The sequence below is a fragment of the Gracilinanus agilis genome, chromosome 3 (genome assembly GCF_016433145.1).
Source record: "Gracilinanus agilis isolate LMUSP501 chromosome 3, AgileGrace, whole genome shotgun sequence".
In the NCBI taxonomy this organism is placed as follows: Eukaryota; Metazoa; Chordata; class Mammalia; order Didelphimorphia; family Didelphidae; genus Gracilinanus; species Gracilinanus agilis.
In genome coordinates, this window is record NC_058132.1 from 151,885,923 (window position 1) to 151,905,614 (window position 19,692).

Consider the following 19,692-nt stretch of genomic DNA (forward strand, 5'->3'; position numbering starts at 1 on the left):
GCTCAAAGGGCTATAAAAGAATGCCTGCCCTTTGATCCAGCCATACCATTGCTGGGTTTGTACCCCAAAGAGATCATAGATAAACAGACTTGTACGAAAATATTCATAGCTGCGCTTTTTGTGGTGGCAACAAATTGGAAAAGGAGGGTATGTCCTTCAATTGGGGAATGGCTGAACAAACTGTGGTATATGTGGGTGATGGAATACTATTGTGCTAAAAGGAATAATAAACTGGAGGAGTTCCAGGGGAACTGGAGAGACCTCCGGGAACAGATGCAGAGCGAAAGGAGCAGAGCCAGAAGAACATTGTACACAGAGACTGATATACTATGGTAAAATTGAATGTAATGGACCTCTGTACCAGCAGTAATACAATGACCCAGGACAATTCTGAGAGATTTATGGTAAAGAACGCTACCCACATTCAGAGGAAGGACTGCAGGAGAGGAAACATATAAGAAAAGCAACTGCTTGAACGCATGGGTCGGGGTGGACATGATTGAGGGTGTGGACTCGAAACTACCACACCAATGCAACTACCAACAATTTGGAAATTGGTCTTGATTAAGGACACATGACAAAACTAGTGGAAATGTATATCGGCCATGGGTTGGGGGAGTGCGGGGGGGCGAAGGGGAAAGGAGGAGCATGAATCATGTAACCATGTTAAAAATGAATATTAATAAATGTTTGGGGAAAAAAAAACCAGCAAATAGTTCCACTGGGAGTTTCTGCTTAACACAGAACTTTTCTATTGCCTACTGATTTTTATCAAATCTTGTTCTTTTCTGATATTTTTCCTTTTTATAACTTTGTTCACATTCCCCAACCCAAATTTAAATTTCTACACAGTGAAGTACAGATACCAATATAAAAATAAAAAATAACAGATGTGAAATTAAACAATTGAACAAATATACTTTGGATAACTATTGTGTAATTAGCTCTGAGCCAGGTAACATGGGGAAATTAAAGCAAATTTACGGGAAAATTCTTGGGGATAAATAAAAGAGATTAATTGATTATGTAGAACAGTAGCTGCCATTTATTTTTAAGATTTTCAAAGTGCTTTATATACATTATCTCATTTAATCCTCATAACAACTCTCAAAGATAGATACATGTTACCCCATTTAACAGAAGAGAAAGTTGAGGTTTGGTGTGGATAAGTGACTTACCCATGCTCACAGAGCTAATAAGTACCAGAGGTAAGAAACAGACACCAAGTGAATCAAGAAGGAGTCTCAGAGAGGAATTATGGTAAGTCTCATATCCCTCTGAGCCCAAGGTATCTTAAACTGAATATGTTTAAAATTGAAATCAATGTATTTTCCCCAAAGCATCCCTTTTTCCATATTTCCCTGTATTTGTAGAAAGTGCCACCATTCTTCAAGTTGTCTGGTAATAGCATTATCTGGTTTATCTGGTAACCAGAAGCCAGACTGCAAGTGATTAAGTAATAAGAGAAGAAGCAAAGTCGAGGTGTATTTTTTTTAAATGTACAAGGGAGAAGAGACATATAACAATAACCTGAGGGGATATGGTAGGGCCAAGTTAAAAAATGTGTATATACATATATATATGCACATATATTTTTTTTTAAACAGAGAACATCTAGGCCTAATTGTAGACATAACAAAATGAGAAAATAGGTAGAGAAAGATAGAAGATTAGAGGGCAAAAAATAACTGAATAGGCAATCTGTCAAAAGAAAAGGGAGACATCATGGTGGCAAAGACCAGAAAATCAGAATAAGAGAAGGAAGGAGAATGAAGGTTGGCCAGATTGGGATGGAGAATGAGGTAAGGGTTGGAGGCTAAGCTGACAGAAATTTCTGAGTAATGATGGTAGAGGGACAAAAGTATGCCAACTCTCCTTCTAGAACCAGTATGTAAATACACATGAAAGGGCATTAAAGAAGGTGCAATCTTTACTGAAAGATAGCTAGACATGCATTGTCTTGGAAGCCAGGTTTTTGAAGGTGACAGAAAATGGAAGGATAATAATATAAAGAAATCTACAACCAAGGGACTATTAATAGGAAATTCCACGGAGTACAATGGGTAGGATAGGCAGAGTCTGACTAGGGTATAGGAGGGCTGAGAGAACTAAAAGTGGTTTAATGTGGGTGGATGATTTACATTTAGGCAACTGAGGTCCCCAACTCCTGAAACACTGTGACTTGAAGAGGACTTTGTGGTTCCATCTAGTTTTTTTGTAAAGTTAGAAAGAACAGTTAGCATTGTTATAGGTCTATAATGAGATAGAATAGAATTCAAGGTTCTATTATACTCTCATGGGGACATCTACATACAGGCAAAATAGTTCCCTACTTCTATAACTCTCAGTCAATTCATGAGGTAGAGGCAAATATAAACTTATGGCAAGGAGTCAGTTACAATTTTAATTATTAGATTTACAACATATCAATGCTTTGGCTAATTTAAGAGGTTAGATTCATTTCAACAGGTCTTGAAAAATGAGTGGCCACTGGCCTTAGATAAGAGACATTTTATTTAAAGAGTTGCAATATGATCATTTGATTCTTTTTTTCATTCATTTATTCATCTTCTCTGCAACATGGGAGATTAAAATGTTATTTCTCTAACTCTCTGAACTCTATTTGGCATAGTGATCTTAGGGCCTAAAAATATTATCCCTTCATCTTATCAGATGCCGTTTAGTTCAGTCAAAGAAATATTGCAAATTCCCTCCTTGAGGCTGCTTATATCTTTGAAAAGGGAAAAGATCTGTTGAGTCACATGGAATTTTTCCTACTTTACCCCATGCATACTGAATAACTATTTATGTAATATATTGTTTATTTTTTATGTAAACCCACTAGTTTACATTGGCAAATGCTTTACTTAAAGTTCTGCTGGAATTTCCACTGTGACCCCTCAACTATTCAGGGTTTACTAGTTTAGCCATGAAAATTTCCTCCAGGCTGGAGAGGTCTAATCTTTTCCCAAAAATATTATTTGGCCACTTTTAGGACCTAGGAATGTCAAAAAGAAATGTTGATCTGTTTTGACTCTGTGCTCCTGAAACCTAAATCTAGCATTTTATTTTATTACAGAAATTCAGCAGGACAATAATCAGAACTCCAGAATAATCTCCTTTCTACTTAGAAAAAAGAATAGAAAGCTGCTAACTCATCAACACCATTTGTAAATGATTTCTCTGCAAGAACAAAGTCTAAAATTGAGCTGATGACATGTAGCTCAGGAATACCAACATATTATTCAACTTTAGAAAGAAGCTCTATTTAGAACAGAGGTGTCAAATATCCACACTAGTGCAGCTAAATCAGATTAAAATCTAATTGGGAAATACTTAACAAAAATAAATAAAAATACAATAGAACATAAATAATGTTTCTACATGGTTTTCTAAGTCAAAGATGTGGCTTCAGAAATCTTTACATATAGTTTAGTTGCCCAGGTTAACACCACTGCTCTAGCAAATAACCAAACAATACAATGGAAACAAAAGTATTGGAAAAAGAAAAAGTGTGTGTGTGTGTGTGTGTGTGTGTGTGTGTGTGTGTATGAGTGAGAACAGAGGGGGTTTTATTTCTCTCCCTCAATTGATACAGTCATGGAAGGCCTAGAATGTAATCAAGAAATCTAAAGGAGGTGCTTAACAGCATGAATAAGATCTTTAAACCACTTATGACTGTCTCAGAGACTCATTCACATCCCTAGGGCCAATATACAAAAGAAGTAAGCCCATTAGCAGTTGAGGAGTTTAAATTTAAGCATAGGAGGCATTTGTGGAAGGAGGTTGACCTATAACAGAATGAGATGGAGATAAAGAGGAGAAAAGAAAAAAAAAAACCTCTTTATCTCACCTACCACGTCAATGGAGCTACTGGACCAGTAGGAGACATTACAACCAGAGGGGAACAGGGACAAATGGATAGAGAAAGAGTCACATTAGAGAAGAAACTTCAAGGCAATTGAGAGTCAGTTATGAAGGAGAGCAGATACTGAATACAAGGGGAGCTGCATGAATGTTTTATGCAGGAAGAAAGGGCTGCCAGACCAATAGTTATGTATTTCTACCTTTGCTACCTGCATGTCTTATTTCCACTATATTAAAACTTTGAACCCATTCTTCTCAAGGACTCTATGTATTAATAGGCAAGTGCACTTCAGGTTCTGAACAGCTAGTCCTGTTATACCATTTTAGTAGATATTTTTGAGAAGAGCTAATAATCTCTACTGTCTAATTATTCATGAGAAGCACATCAGTAAGGGCTGGTAAGCAAAATAGTGTAAAAAGTATATAGCTGAAAGGGTAGAATAGAATCAAAGATTATCACATCTTTCTGGAAACCCTACCTGCAAATCTGTGGGTTCATGTGGTAGCTCAAAGGGAATAAGAATGCAAAGTAATACCATATTTCTCATCTGCCAGTAAAAGGCTTTAATTAAAAGATATTTTTAGGAAATGAGGAAATCTTAAGATATTTAAATGGTCAAGAGATATTAAGGGTTCTAGTCTTAAATCTTATATCTATTCAATAATTTTTCCAGTTTCTTATCTAGACTAATAAGGTTCATCAGAGCTAGACTGTCTTTCTTATGTTCTATCAATAGCCCCATCAATAAATCAAATCAGTTAATACTTGCTTGAACAAAATCATTATTGAGAACACACTACTGCACTGTAAGAAATGATGTACAGGTTAATTTTTAAAACTGTATAAACAACTATATTAGAAAATGAAGAGTGAAATGAGTAGAAATAAGAGAACATTATATACAGCTACAGATTTAATATTTGAAGATTAAGTTGTGAAAGTTCACACTCAGAGAGGAGAAGTATAAACATGAAAGACATAATCTATATTCTTTGCCAAATGATGCCTTTTTATAGTCGAGAATGAATAAATCAATAAAGTTTTTTTTAAAAGAACATATTACATACAAAACACCATGCTTGTTGCAGAAGAGATACAAAAACATAAAACACAGTCCCTACCTCTAACATGTTCTCTGGTTTGGAAGACAAGTACACAAAATTTTCCCTAACAACAAAAGTATGAATAATTCAAGATAATAATAGAAAAACTGTCAGGGTAAAATATGATCCATCAACAAATGAATCATATAGTTAATAATTATTATAAGGTATTTAGAGAAGGGCAAGATCAATTTCACCTAGAATGGTCATAGAAGGCTTTATATAAGAAAATAAAACAAGCTGTCTTACAGGAAGGTTAAGGATGCAGAAAAAGTGAGAAAAGGAGTAAGGCAACAACTAGGGAATGGCTAAACAAATTGCAGTATATTTATATAATGGATTATTACTGTATCACAATGTGTTATAAATATGAAGAATTTTACTCAGGCCTTCCTAACTTTTAAGAAATAGTCAAGGATAAGAACAGAAATGAACAAATACTGTCAGTTGCAATCATATTAGGTAGTTTTGCTTCACTTTTTTAAAGTAGCAGAATATTATGGGGATGTGTTTATTAGATGTAAAGAAAATATATCAATAAAATGATTTTTTAAAAGAAAAGGGGCAGAGCATTCTAGAGAGGTCGAATAGAACAAGTATATAAGAAGAAGTAGAACAGACCATAAGGTACTGTATTAGGCCCTAAAGGAACAATCTTGCCCTCAAGGGTCTTACAATGTAGTTAAGACAGATTAAATATGAAGTTAAATAATTACAATGCAACATAAATTTCTGATAAATATTTAACAGGTGCCAAATATTCTGGGAATTCTTGGTGATCACTTCTAGTTCGGGAAGGATGTAGGGGACATCCTGGAAGACTTTAAGGAAGAGATAACATCTAAATGGGGTCTTCATCATAATAGACAAAACATTCCAGACTGGGGCTGTGATTCCAGGAGGAACTGAATGAGCAAAGGTATATGGGCTAAAAAATGTGAAGTATGTTCATGAAATAACAAAATAGTACTGTTTGTCTGGAATACAGAATATGGAAAAGGCAGTTAGTAATATGAGTTAAGGTAGAAAGGCAATTGTCTGTCCCAGTTGTTAAGAACCTCAAAAGCCAGGTGCCTGAACTTTATTCATAAGCAATGGATTATTACTGACATTCTGAGCATGAAAATGACACAGAACAGTACATGTAAAAGGTCACAAAAGATGCATTATACAAGATGAATTAAGAGACTGGAGGAGGAAAGACTAGTCAGGAGGCTACTGAAATGATTGAGGTATGAAATAGAGGGATTATTAGACTGAGGCATTGGGCAATTAGAAATATAGATGAGGTAGAAGCAAAATATATTGCTGAGTTGCAATCAATAGGAAGCTATATGCTCTGAGTATAATGAACATGGTCTAATGGGAAAGACACCAGGCTCTGAATTCAAATCCCACCCACCTTTAACACTTACCTATGTAATAAGTCACAAACTCCCCGAGTCTCATCTGTTTAGGGTAGGGGTGAATGAGGAAAAAGGAGTGGGGCTGCATGGTCTTTGAGGTCTCTGCTAGCTCTCAATTACAATCTTGTGATCAGTACTTAGACACCCTCCAGATGTTTAAAAAATGTGAAATTATACAAAGTTAAGCTCTCACACCTTTATCTTCTAAGGAGAAAAATCAATAATATTCTAGGATCTAATGCCACTTCCTCTGTCCCCTATGTTCAGGAAGGGTAAAGAAGGTCCTGTTCTTGTAATCTGGGAAGGCAAATCCAGTGATTTTCCCGGATGGTGAGTCAATCTTAACAGGAAACTAAGATTTTCAATCAAGCTCATCAAATGATAATCCAACTACAGCTGAAAAGGATGTATCACAAAGGTCAAAGTTTGGGATTGAACTCAAGCTTAATATTCTTTCCCAAAGTCCATTAAAAGCAGTTCACAAATAAATGAGAAGAAAATGTGCTGATAACTCTAAGGAATGAAAGCAACAAAACTTTTAACAGATTTATTTTGAATGTGCAAAACTAACTTGACAACAAGGACAGAGAACAGAAAAGCTGTGAGTTAAAGAGAGAACTAAACATATTCCTCCTCAAGGAAAGTTTCTTGAGTTCACTCATAGGAATATTTTGGCATTATCTGAAAACAGCATGTGGGATATTAACCATAAGGTAATGATGGGAGAAAATATTTGTTCTGGCTTCAGTAAGTCCCAACCCTTCCTCCTTAACCCCAAGTCAGTGTTATAAAACAGACCTACTAGAGGCCTGTTCTCTCTGAACCACTGCCCTAGCTTAAGGGAAAAGAAGAGATCAACATCTATTATAAACAGAAATCTAGGTAGATGGAGGAGGAATTCAGTCTCCAAAACTAGCAGGAATTTCATCTCTTTATTTCTGTTTTTCATCTGCCTCAATCCTGACCCCCTGGAGACTTACTGGTTTAAAATGAAATACTTTTTTTAAATCCCCTGGCTTGTCTTCTCAAAAATTGCATGCATACTTTACTTTTTAATTTGAATCTGATCCATAATTCTCTGATCTATCTAAAGAAAGAAATATTGAGAATGTATAGAGAATTTGACTAGGTATTTGACATAAATGATCACTTCTCTAATTGTTAAGAATATGGGAAGCCCAGTTTAACAAAATTAATAGAAGGATAAATAGAATAATTAGAAATCCTATTATTTTGTACTCCTACAGAGTACTTTTGCAGAAGCAGCTTTAGGAAAAAAATCATTCCTAAGCTGTACCTCAATGAGATTCCAAGCTTTAGAAATATACAACTTCAGTCCTGGATCAAATCATTCCAATGAAGTGTCAATCTACCTTCACTGGGAAAATAAAAATTAGATCCTGCTAGAAATGAAAAAGAATTATCATAGAATTAGTCATCTGGCCCTTTTTCACAGTTAGCAAGTAGAAAGAAATCCTCCCAAATATTTCAGCTACAGTCACACTATAAGGGGTAAGAAAATGATAGCTGATAGCCGATATCTATTCATTTAATTTTAAATGTTATTCACAAGGATGAACTGATAAATTCTTTAAAAAGAAAAAAAAAGCTGAAAAGGGTATGGTAACTGCATTTTACAAATGAAAGCCATGCAAATACTCCTTGCCTTAGTGTCCTTTCATCACAACTTATTTCTGTGCCTCTAAAAACACTTGATTCAGCCAGTTAATAATGCAGTAGCAAATATGAATATTCAGCCAAAGTTGACTCTCCAGTAGCAAACATGAATAAAGGATGTTTTAGTGATACATAGTATGAGAAAGGTGGGTTTTAGATCATTTCCAAGTAACTTGAATTAAAGGCAATGCCATTTCTCAAAAGTCCAACAGTGAAAGATGTTCACATGCAGCTAGGCAACCTGAGGTGGGACTGGAAAATCCCCAAAGACTTAATTCTATAGTACCACACATCTTTCCTCATCTGGAGGAAAAGCTGGGAGGCTGCAAATAAATGGAATCTTTAAAAGAGATGAGATGGGTGATTTTTTTTCCCCTCAAAAGTGCATCCATCTGAGATTTTCAGTGAACCAATTTTTCATTCTTGAAAATTATGTGCCTAAGAAGAAACTGAATAGAGGGTCTAGAGTTAGTAAGACCTGAATTCAAATCCAGATTCAGACACTTTATCAGCTGTATGACCCTTGGGCAAGCTACTTAACTTTTGTTTGCCAGTGTCCTCATTTTAAATGGGAATAGTAATGTCACCTATGCCTCAGGGTTGTTATAAGAATCAAATGGAGATAACATATTTAATATGTTGCATGGTGCCTGGCACACAGTCTATGCTATATAAATATTAATAATTATTATTTTATTATTACTATTTTGAAGTCAGTCTTCAGGGCTAACGGGCAGGCTGCTTCTGGGTTTTGCTTCTTTGAGATTTGCTGAATTGTTACTTGTTGTTCTAGGTGGTTGCTCTAAGTAGATAGAATATAATTCTTCAGGCTTTGAGGCAATGTTTTTATCATTGTACTTTACAGAGTAAATGCTTATTTAAGAGGTTGAATTAGGGACGATAATACACTCTTGGGGCTAAATGGAACCAAGAGATTGTCTCCCATAACTACCACTTTCTAGAAACACCACCAAAGAAAGAACATTTTACAGCAGTTTTGGAAAATGCATTATGTAATTGCAGTGACAAATCTTGGTCCCAGAAAAGAGATGATCAAACACTTTCATCCTCTCAGTTGAGAGCTGAATAACTACAGGTTTAGAATGTTGAATATCCTGCTAGATACAGTCCCTGTGTGGTATTTTTGCTTAATTGTTTTTCCTTTGTCACAAGAGAGGGTTCAATAAAGCTGAGGGTTTAATGAGAAATGTGATGTGAAAACCAAAAGAAACCAATAAATCTTTTTCTTAGAGAAGGAAAAAAAGAGATAACACATTATAAACTTCCCTTATAGACAGGATATTTTTGTTTAAATTGTACCTAAATCTGTCACAATTTAAATGTGCCTTCAAAAAGTATCAGTCGTGATATTCTCTTCCTATATCATGAGATAATGTATGTGAAGAACTTTGCAAAACAATACATATTAATCACCACTATTATTAACCACTTCTTTATCTTCCTCATTGACTCTGAAAAAACAAAAACAAATTTAAGCCTTTACTTTCTATCTTAGAATCAATACTAAGTATTGGTTCTAAGACAAAAAAGCAGTAAGGATGAAGCAAATTAGGGTTAAGTGTCTTGCCCAGTGTCTGAGGTCAAATTTTAACTCAGGATCTCCTATCCCTAGGCCTGGCTCTCAATCCACTGAACCACCTAGTTGTCTTCCTCATTGGCTCTTAATTCTCTTGCTCTATAAATCTGGATAAGTCAGTCAATAAACATTTAATAAGTATCAGGAACCAGGTTAAGCACTTGGGGTACAATGAAAGGTAAAAGACGATCTCTGCTCTCAAGAAGTTCAGTCTAATGGGGGAAACAGCATGCAAACAATTATGTACAAGCAAGCTATATCTATAAGATAAATTGGAAATAGTCAATATAAGGAAAGTATTAGAATTAAGAGGGCTTCCTGTATAAGGTTAAGCTTTTGGATGGCACTGGAAGGAAACCAAGGAACACAGGAGAGGAGAGTATTCCAGGTGTATGGAGGACAGCCAGTGAAAAAGTCCAGAGTTGCAAGACAGAATATCTTTTTTGAGAAACAGCAAGGAGATAAAGTTATGCAAGGCTTTGAATGCCAGAAGATTTTAATATTTGATCCTGGATGCAACAAAGGAGACACTGAGGTTTACCAATAGGGGGAATGACATCAGACCTGAGCTTTGGTAGCTGAGTAGAGGACGAGTGGAGAAAGACTGGTGTCAGGGAGACCAATAGGCTATTGCAATAGTCCAGATGTGAGGAGATAAGGGCCTATAACAGGGTGGTTGCAGTGTTAGAGGAGGGTAGGGTGCTTTTACAAAAAATGTTATGAAGGTAGAATCATCAGATCTGGGCAACAGAATGGATATGGAGGAACGAAGGAGGTGAGAGATTTGAGTACTCAAAATTATTTATTCCCTTTGACTCTTCACTCTCTCCCTTGAAAATTCCATTCTTGTTTATGGCTTCAAACTACTCAGAGAATTACAGATCAATTTCTCTCAAAATTTACATCTAATGGATTTTTTCCATTTGTGAAGAAATTATTAAAGTAGATGGATTTTATTTTATAATAATATAAGTGTTTTGCACAGAAAAGTGATTATTTCTAAAGAGAAAAGAGATTGAGAAAAAACTAAGTCTGTAACTATCTCTTATAGAGGCCTGACATCTAAAAGGGAACACTGTATATGGATATAAACACATATACACATACACAATACTATATGTGTGTGAATGTATTTGCATGTAAAATACATACATACACACACACACACACACACACACACACACACACACACGCAAAATGGAGAAGGGAATGGCAGATTACTCCAGTACTTTTGCCAAGAAAATCCAATGGACAGTATTGCCATGATATGGTCCACAGGGCCATGAAGAGGTAGAGAAAACTGAACAATATATGTGTACAAATATATTTCATCTTGTTCAGTGGTGTCTGACTCTGTGACCCCGTGGGACTAGTACACTAGGCCCTTCAGTTCTTTACCATCTCTCAAAGTCTGTCGAAATTTATATTCATTGTTTCTATGACTCTATCCATACATCTCATCCTCTGCCCATCCCCTTCTCCTTTTGCCTTCGGTCTTTCCTAACCTCAGGTACTTTTCCACTGAATTCTGTCTACTATTTAAGTTTTCGATTCAATATTTGACCTTCCATAACATATACCTTTTCCCCAACAGAGATATGGGAAAAGGGGAATAGGCAATTTTTGAAGAAATACAAATTATTAATAACTACATGAGAAACTACCCAAATTCCTTAATCTAAGAAATACACCAAAATAATTTTTAGATACTTCCTTAAACCCAAAAACCTGGCCCTAAAAAGTACCAAAAATGGTAAAAAAATAAATAAATAAATAAATGTTTTGTGTATTTTATTAATGCACCTATAAACTAGAATGAACTTCTTGGGAAAAACCCTAAAAATAACTTAAGTCACAAAAACAATAATATTATTTGTCCAATATTATCCAACATTAATCTCATACTGCAATTATATGCTAAAAATGTCATTAAAAGGGAGAAATTATCTATACAAAGTTATTTAAATCTGCTTAATTTCTAATAACATAAAAATGAATAGAGAATGGGCGAATAAATTATACTATATTATTATGTAGGAAAAGTAGCAGTAAAGTATAGAGCTAGAGCCAACTTCACAGTTAGGAAGACCTAGAGACATCTTGCCTCTATCAATGGTCAGCAACCTTTTTGGCCGTGAGAGCCATAAACGCCTGCGGAAGGAGGAGGATGGAGGCAGAAGGCGTTGGAATAAGGGGCAGGGGCTGAAGGGCCCCCCCTGGGGCACATCCTGGGGCTCTGCCAGGATTGACTGGTCGCGAGGTGGAGCTAGATATGGCTCTCGAGCCATACGTTGCTGACCCCTGCTATATACCATACTGGCTCTACATGATTCTGATCAAAACACTTGATTCTCTTATTTGTCCTTAGTAAATCTCTAAGAGATTATAATAATAATATAATTATATAATTATAGGGAAGGGGCCTGCCAACAAGGGAGTTTCCTATACATAAGAAGTCACAGGTCCCCATATTCCATAAACTATGATAGAATATTGTCTTACTATAAAGTGATAAATAAAAGGAACGCAAAGAAATGTGGAAAGGTCAATACAAAATGATTTAAAATAAATCAGAGGGATAAGAACAATATATACATTAACTGCAATTTTTAAGACAGAACTTTATAAATAGAAAATAATTCTGAAGGAAATAGCACAAAGAATTATTTTTAAAATGCATATCATTATGAATAGAAATGTAAGTAATTTGAATTTTAGAGTTCTATTTGGAGTTACTTCATATTTTGTTTGACTTTATTAGCATGTATTGAAAATAGTGTTTAAGACTTCAAATTTGTCTTTCCTAAGCTCCACCCCTGAAACTTCAATTTCTACTGGAACATTTCATTTGGATATTACATCATCATTTAAAATTACGTTTAAAATGGAACTTACTGTTTGTCAAGGATAAAGGATTTTTCTCAGATTTTATTGTTTATGTTAATAGCCCCATAATTCTCCCAATTAACCAATTTTTTTTTTACATCTACTCCTTTTCAGTCATAGCCAGTCCTACTTTATGTCTGAAAAGAAGCCATAACATTATCGTTGCTGCCATCCTAGTTCAAATGATTATGACTTCATATCTGAAATATTCAACAATCCCTTACCTGATCCCCTGGATTCCAGACTTTTCTCTTTTCAATCTGTCCTATATACAGGACACACATATATTCATATATATGTGTATATATATGTATATATAGTTATAGTTATAGTTATATAACCCCACTCAAATTAATTGCAGAAGGCCCAAAACACCAAGACTGAATAAATCAGTCAAAAATTTAATTGTAATAAAATTTTTATTTTTAATAAACATTTTATTTACTGAGCAGGAAGAGTAGTTCTAAAATCATAGCTTCTGGAAGAACCACTTGCTTTTGCCCGTCTTGTACCTCCCCTCAAACTTGGCTTCCCTCCTAGCCTTACATTTTATTTTAGCACAGGGTCTTGGTGAATAAATCCTTATTCAATTTGATAAGATTACATAATGTGCCTTTTTAATTAGATATAGATTCCTGCCACACATCCTGTGATTAGTTAAAAGAATCAGAAACACTTCCAAGCCAATGGGTGTCAGTGTGATGGTGGAAGAGCTCCAGTTTGAAGAATTCTAGTTGCAACCAAGATCCAGAAAGGGTACCATTTTCTTTCTCTCCTTACCTCTCTCAACCCACCACTGATTATTTTAATAGGGAGGCTGGACCAAATGGGAGACATTCCATTCAGATGCAAGCAGAAAAAAATATGTTTCACTAAGGACAAACATAGAGATAGCCACCTTCAAGAAAAAGCTGCTTTAGGAGCATAACTTCTACTCTTGAGAAGAATGAGAAAAGGCTTCCAAAACCCAAGAGTTGTGAATTTACCTTCTGACCACAATATTCTCTACTTTTGTAATTCACTACTTTTCTACCCTAAGTTTGAGCCCATTTTCCACAGGCACATTGTGTGTACAAGGAGCAAGAACACTTCTGGATTTGGGAGAGGGGAGGGACGAAAACAGGGAGATGTTCTATACCAAAGGTTCTGGCTACATGATTTTAAAAATACTCTTAATTAAGCATGGCTGTTCATCAAAGAGAAACCCTTTAAGGGTTAATCCTAGAACCCTAAGAAGGCAAAGCAATTAAAGTGGGAGCTAGAGGATAGCTCCATAGGGAATGTTACATGTGTATAAAAAGCAGCCTGACACAGTGCGAAAGGGCCTTAAACGTGGAATCAAGAAAATTTAGGTTCAAATTCTACCTCAGATAATTACTAGCAATATAACTTCAGGCAGATCACTTAACTTTTATTAGCCTCAGTTTTGTTCTCTGCAAAATGGGGACAAATAATAGCACTTACTTGTTGAGGGGGATCAACTGAAATAATATAAATAAAATAATTTACAAACTTATATAAATATGTATAATTATTATATCAATTTTTCTTCCTATCTAGCCATTCAATTGAACACTAGGGCTTAAAAATCCAGGGTGGTCTTTCACTTTCCTTTTAATGCCTGTCTCTCATTACCAGGAACAGTGAACCCTCCAGACTTGCATCTCCAGAGATACTTCCCCAACACATTCCAAGAGGGGGAAGGGAGGAGATGTTAATCCAGTCAGATTTGGGTCCTGGTAGAGCTAGCTAGATCTGAAAAATAAAGGAGCCCTCTATCTAGCTACATACCAGAACCTAGGTATTGAGGCAACTAGATGGCTAGTGGATAAGCACTAGACTTAAGAGTCAGAAAGGTCTGAGTTCAAATCCTACCACAGACATTTACTATCTGTGTGACCCTGAGCAAGTCATTTAACTTTTCTGTACCTGTTTCCTTATAAATGAGAGGTTTGGATTAATATTTCTAGTTCTAAATCTATGATTCTATGTTGTTTTGCCATCTCCCCTGGTTTACATGTACCACATTTTCTCTGCAGTGTAGCTTTTCACCTCTTAGGGAATAATAATTAAGGCAATATGAGCACTGCTAATAGAAGACATCGAATCCCTATAACTGCCTACACCAGGAGTTCTTAACTTTTTTGGATGTCACAGATTCCTTTGGGAGCCTAAAGACCCTTCTTTTAATGATATTTTTAAATATATAAGGTAAAATGACGTAGGATTACAGAGAAAACTAGTTATATTAAAATATAATTCTCAAAAAAACTTTTTTTACGTTCATGAGACAGCTAGGTGGCTCAATGGATAGAGTGTCAGGCCTAAAGACAGGAGGTCCTAGGTTCAAATTGCCTCAGACACATTCTAGCTGTGTGATCCTAGCCAAGTCACTAAACCCCAAATGTCTAGCCCTTATTGCTCTTCTATCTTGGACTAGATATTTAGTATCAATTTTAAGAGTATAGTAAGGGAATAAAAAACAAACAAAAAACAAACAAGTTCAAGGGGCCGTAGATTAAAAATCCCTGGTCTAGATCACAGTTCCCTTTACACATGTACGCATAATCACCATTACCCCATATGTATTTTGAGGAATATAAACTCCTTGAGGGGCAGGGATCTTCTCATTTGTTTTTATATTCCCAGCAACAAGCACAGTGCTTATCACAGAATAGGAACTTGACATCTGTCAAGTGACTGATTATAACACTGTACAACCAGACTAATATAGTTAAAACACTCCTCTAATTATATTACTCCTTTGTTCCAAAGCTTTCAATTTCTGTAAGAATCTCTCCTGAAATATCTCAAAAGGTGATTATGGTTCTGCCATTATAGGAAGGCATCTCAGAAACCAAGCTTTCTGAGCCTCAATTTCACCCAAGAGGCTCCTAGTCTAATAATCCCTTCACTTTACAGGTGAGAAAATAAGAGGATCAGAGAAGTGACTAAGTAAAATAACATACATAAAGCCTATGGTGACCCTTAAAACTTTATAGCAGTAATAGCGAACCCATGGCATAGATGATGGCATGCAGAGACCTCTCTGTGGGCATGTGTGCTATCACCCACCAGAGTTCATTACTAGAAAGGCAGAGCTGCCCCCTTCCCCCCCCTCCATCGTGCCCAATGGCATTTTTTCATATCGCCCGTCCCTCTGCCCAGCAGCCCAATGGGAGAGCTTCCTCCCTCTCCTGTGTGGGTTAAGGGTGGAGTGAGCTGCAGCACTCAGTAATTGAGGGGCCAGGGCACAGCACTCAGTCTCTGGTGGGGAGACAGGCATGGCATTTGGTCTTCTAGAGGGTAAGGTGGGGGTGGGACTTGGCACTCTGTCTCTAAAAGGTTCACCATCACTGCTCTATAGAAATGTCAGCTATTCTTACGATTATTGTTCTTCAACAGCTCCCACCACAAAATCATTCACTACAAAATGCCTCTTCAATCTGACCTCAGCCCTCATTTCATGTTCCTCAATGCAAATTCTATATTACAGCTAAACAGATTCATTTGATCCCCAAATACACATGCATTTCCAGTTCCATTCTTTGCTCATGCCATTTCCCTTTCTTGATGTGTCTTCCTTCTGAGTTTTCTCTTGTTCAGTCATGTCCAATTCCTGTGACCCCCATTTGGGGTTTTCTTGGCAATGAGTGGTCTCTTCTCTAGCTCATTTTACAGATGAGGAAATAGGCAATCAGGGTTAAGTGACTTGCCCAGGGTCTCACAGTTAATAAGTGTGTAAAGTTGAATTTGAACTCAGTTCTTCCTGACTCCAGGTACTCCATCCACTACACCAGTCTGTATCCTATCCATACTTCAAGGCCTAAATTAAAAGTCCCATCTCCTCCCTGACCAACCCATTCCAAAATGAGCTTCTTTCTTTTCTGAATTCCTATGGATCTTGCATGCTGCCTGGTGGTTTTAGGTATCTCTTAATACATATGTTATTTCTCTCCAATTAGAATATAAACTTTTTGAGGGCAGAAAGTAAATTTCATACTCTTTTTTTAATCCTCCATTGGAATCCTATATGTTAGATACTTAACACTATGCATTACATGTATAACAGGCACTCAAACATTTGTTGGTTAAATAACCCAGCACCATGGCTGTTAACACCTTAAGGACAAGAACCAGGATAAACAAAGCAGCTGTATTAGTACTTGGTATAGTTTCTGCCTTGCTCAGTACATCTGTGCTTCATCCTAAAGGCTTAACAAAGTTTCCTTAGTAAGATATCCTGTAAGGAAGCTTATATTGGGCAGGAAAAACTGATAAGGGTGCATCAGCTGACAATTCATATCAGGAAACATCTTTGAGAATGGTGCCCTTTCCCAAGTAATTTCTCACCAAAGGAAGTTAATTTGACCTTTGCCATCTTATCCCTTAAGATGAAGAAAACAAAGATTCACCAACTGCTTCCCTCTAGGATGTGTTCCTACTAGTTTCCCAGCAAGTTATCTAATGAGAATGCCACAGTTGAAAGTTTTGAGGCCTTCCCCCATCCAAAAGCTAGTGACAGCTAATCTTTCATTAATGATTCAGAAAGAATGCATGATCAAACAACTGAATCCAAGTTAGTCCCACCCATTTCAACTTTGATTGACTCAGGAGACATAAACAAGCACATTTTATTTGCTGTTAAATTAAACTTGTAAAATTTCCCTAGACATTTGGGAAGTAGACTAACTATTAAGGGGAAAAGTAAAAACCTTTCATTATTCTATCTGTTAGTAGTCATAGTAAAATGTAAATGTTGAGACCAACTGTTTGTATTAATTATCTTTATGCTAAGAAACCACGCACTTAAATTGCTTTAATTTCAGAGCTTGTTTCTAGGTGCAGAGACAATTTACCTGTTGACAAGAAAATTTGATATAAAAGTTGAAAGCCAGTTAAGTCTACCAGCATTTTACTGTGCCACGTACCTTGGGGAGGAGGGAAAGGAAGAGATACATACACATATACATACATACATACATACACACACACACATTAACTATAGAATATTACCAAGCAGTACAAGAGCCAAGTGTAAGGCTATGTGGTACGGAATATGTATGCTAGTAGAGTTAATTCAGAGTAGAAAAAAATAACAATGTAGATGGTTCAAAGATGACTTTATGAGACAGACATGAAAATTTGGTTGGATAGAAAGTTTGAAGCAAAGGATTATATATTCTATACACATATATAGGAATAACCAAAAAAAGCTTTATGTGGCCTCAGTTAATGAAAAAAATTTGGAAACTTTTTTCCTGGTTATCAGAATCAATAAACAATTAACCTCTGTATCTATTAACTTCTGGAAAAGCCCATTTAGCCTCAGCATAATCAATCAATAATCATTTATGAAGTTTCTACTATGTGTTAAGCATTTTGTTAGGAGTTGAGAATATAAAAATATACAAAGACTTAATATTGGGAAATGTAATGTGGAGGATATATTACTATTATAAACATAAAGTAACTCCAAGGGAATATTAATTCAAAGGCCTAATTTGCAAAGAGCTTTTTTATATCATAACCAGCCATGACAAGTGGCAAACAAGCAGTGGATCTCTATGTAAAATATCACCACAATTATTGTCCTTGTTAAACTGAGTGTAAAGGAATGTGCAGCTTGGTAAATTCACTTTCAGGAATCTCTTTATTTGCTGGTGAAGCTATTTGTATATTTAGTCAAACTCAGAAGCTAGGTACAGAATATTCTAACTTGCATTCTGTTGTAGTCATGCCACATTCGATCTGCTTGATAGTAAACAGATCTTAAAAGGGAAGCTAAGTTCAGGACTAGAACTAGGGCATCATCCAACAGACTCCTGGATGTATTCTATCTGTGCATCCATGAACCCAGGCACACACAAATCCCACATTTTTCTTTCATTTATTCCACTTGTGCTTGAAAAGAAATTCAAAGCACTTAAGAGAATGGAATTTATTGGTATCATATTCTCTGACAACAGCTGTTAAATTGGTTGTACCAAATCCACAGCTTCTTCTGTTACATTCCGTAGCTACATCTGACAGCTTTTGCTTGATATAAGTTTGAAAATGTATTGAACCACTTCTGTCTAGTTCCCTTTTGGGTAAGTTTCATAATGCTGGAGGAGGATATGTTTGGTAGTTTCTTCTGGATATAATGCTTCACTGTAGTTACTTTCAAGGGAAGATCTCAGATAGCTAACCATTCAGTTTCCCTAGCCAAAGCACTCAAGAACAGTTGACTATGAACAAGTCATTTCAGGAATGGACAGCTGACTGGAAGCCACAGTCTGCTTTCAAAACAGATGGATTTTTCCTTTTTAAAAAAAGTTTAACTCAAGTGAAGATCTTGCCTATTCACAAAGGATCACAGGGTTTTGAGGTGGAAGGAACCTTAGGCATCATCTCATCTAATCCTCTCATCTTCAACTTTCCGGAAGTTAAACAGAACTAAAAGTCAGACATACAGAAAAGCAATGGAGTTGGCAATTCTCTTAAAGCCCTCTTCAAGAGTCTAAACAAATAATGAAGACAGGATTTAGGGTGCAGACTGATTTTGAAATTTTTTTTACCTGGAAATCTTGAATTTGCAGATTAAGTTAAGCTTCAATACACAAACTGTCTTGTTCCAGAGATACATATTGCTACAGTTTTAATTCCAAATGAAACACTTTTTATCTAGGACATCAAAAGATTAAAAAAAATAGTAATTGCTATGTTATCATTTTTTTAAAGGTACCTGGCATAACATCTGTAAATTTGAACTGTAGTTGTAACCAGCTTAACAAAGTAATATTTTATATATAAAATCACTCAGCATTTAATAATTGCTGATTTGGTTTAGCTTATTTACAATTACTACCTAACAAAAATGTCTGATTTATTAACACATATTCTTGAAGATTCCCAAATTTGATAATCCAGAGATTAGCACTGATGTGATATATCAAAGTCCATGAACCAAGACAGTATGCTTCAATATCTTTACATATCATAAAGGCAATGAAGAATAGTATGCTTGAATATCTTTACATATCATAATGGTAATTAAGAACAATGAAAAATGGAAAACAACTACCAAGGCCCTCTGAATGATGAAGAAACTTTTTAAAGGGTGTGAAACCATATACTGACTGATACCCTATTAGAAAAAGATAACTATGTTCT

General features: G+C 35.8%; 1 protein-coding gene across 1 annotated transcript in view; it reads right to left on the reverse strand.

Moving 5' to 3' along the window:
* Nucleotides 1-19,165, reverse strand: part of JAM3 (junctional adhesion molecule 3) — a 94,298-nt gene extending 75,133 nt beyond the window's left edge. The window contains exon 1 of the mRNA XM_044668322.1: nucleotides 19,098-19,165. Within this exon, the coding sequence (XP_044524257.1) occupies nucleotides 19,098-19,165 (68 nt within the window). The remainder of the gene's footprint in view (nucleotides 1-19,097) is intronic.
* Between the last annotated feature and the right edge of the window lie 527 nt (nucleotides 19,166-19,692).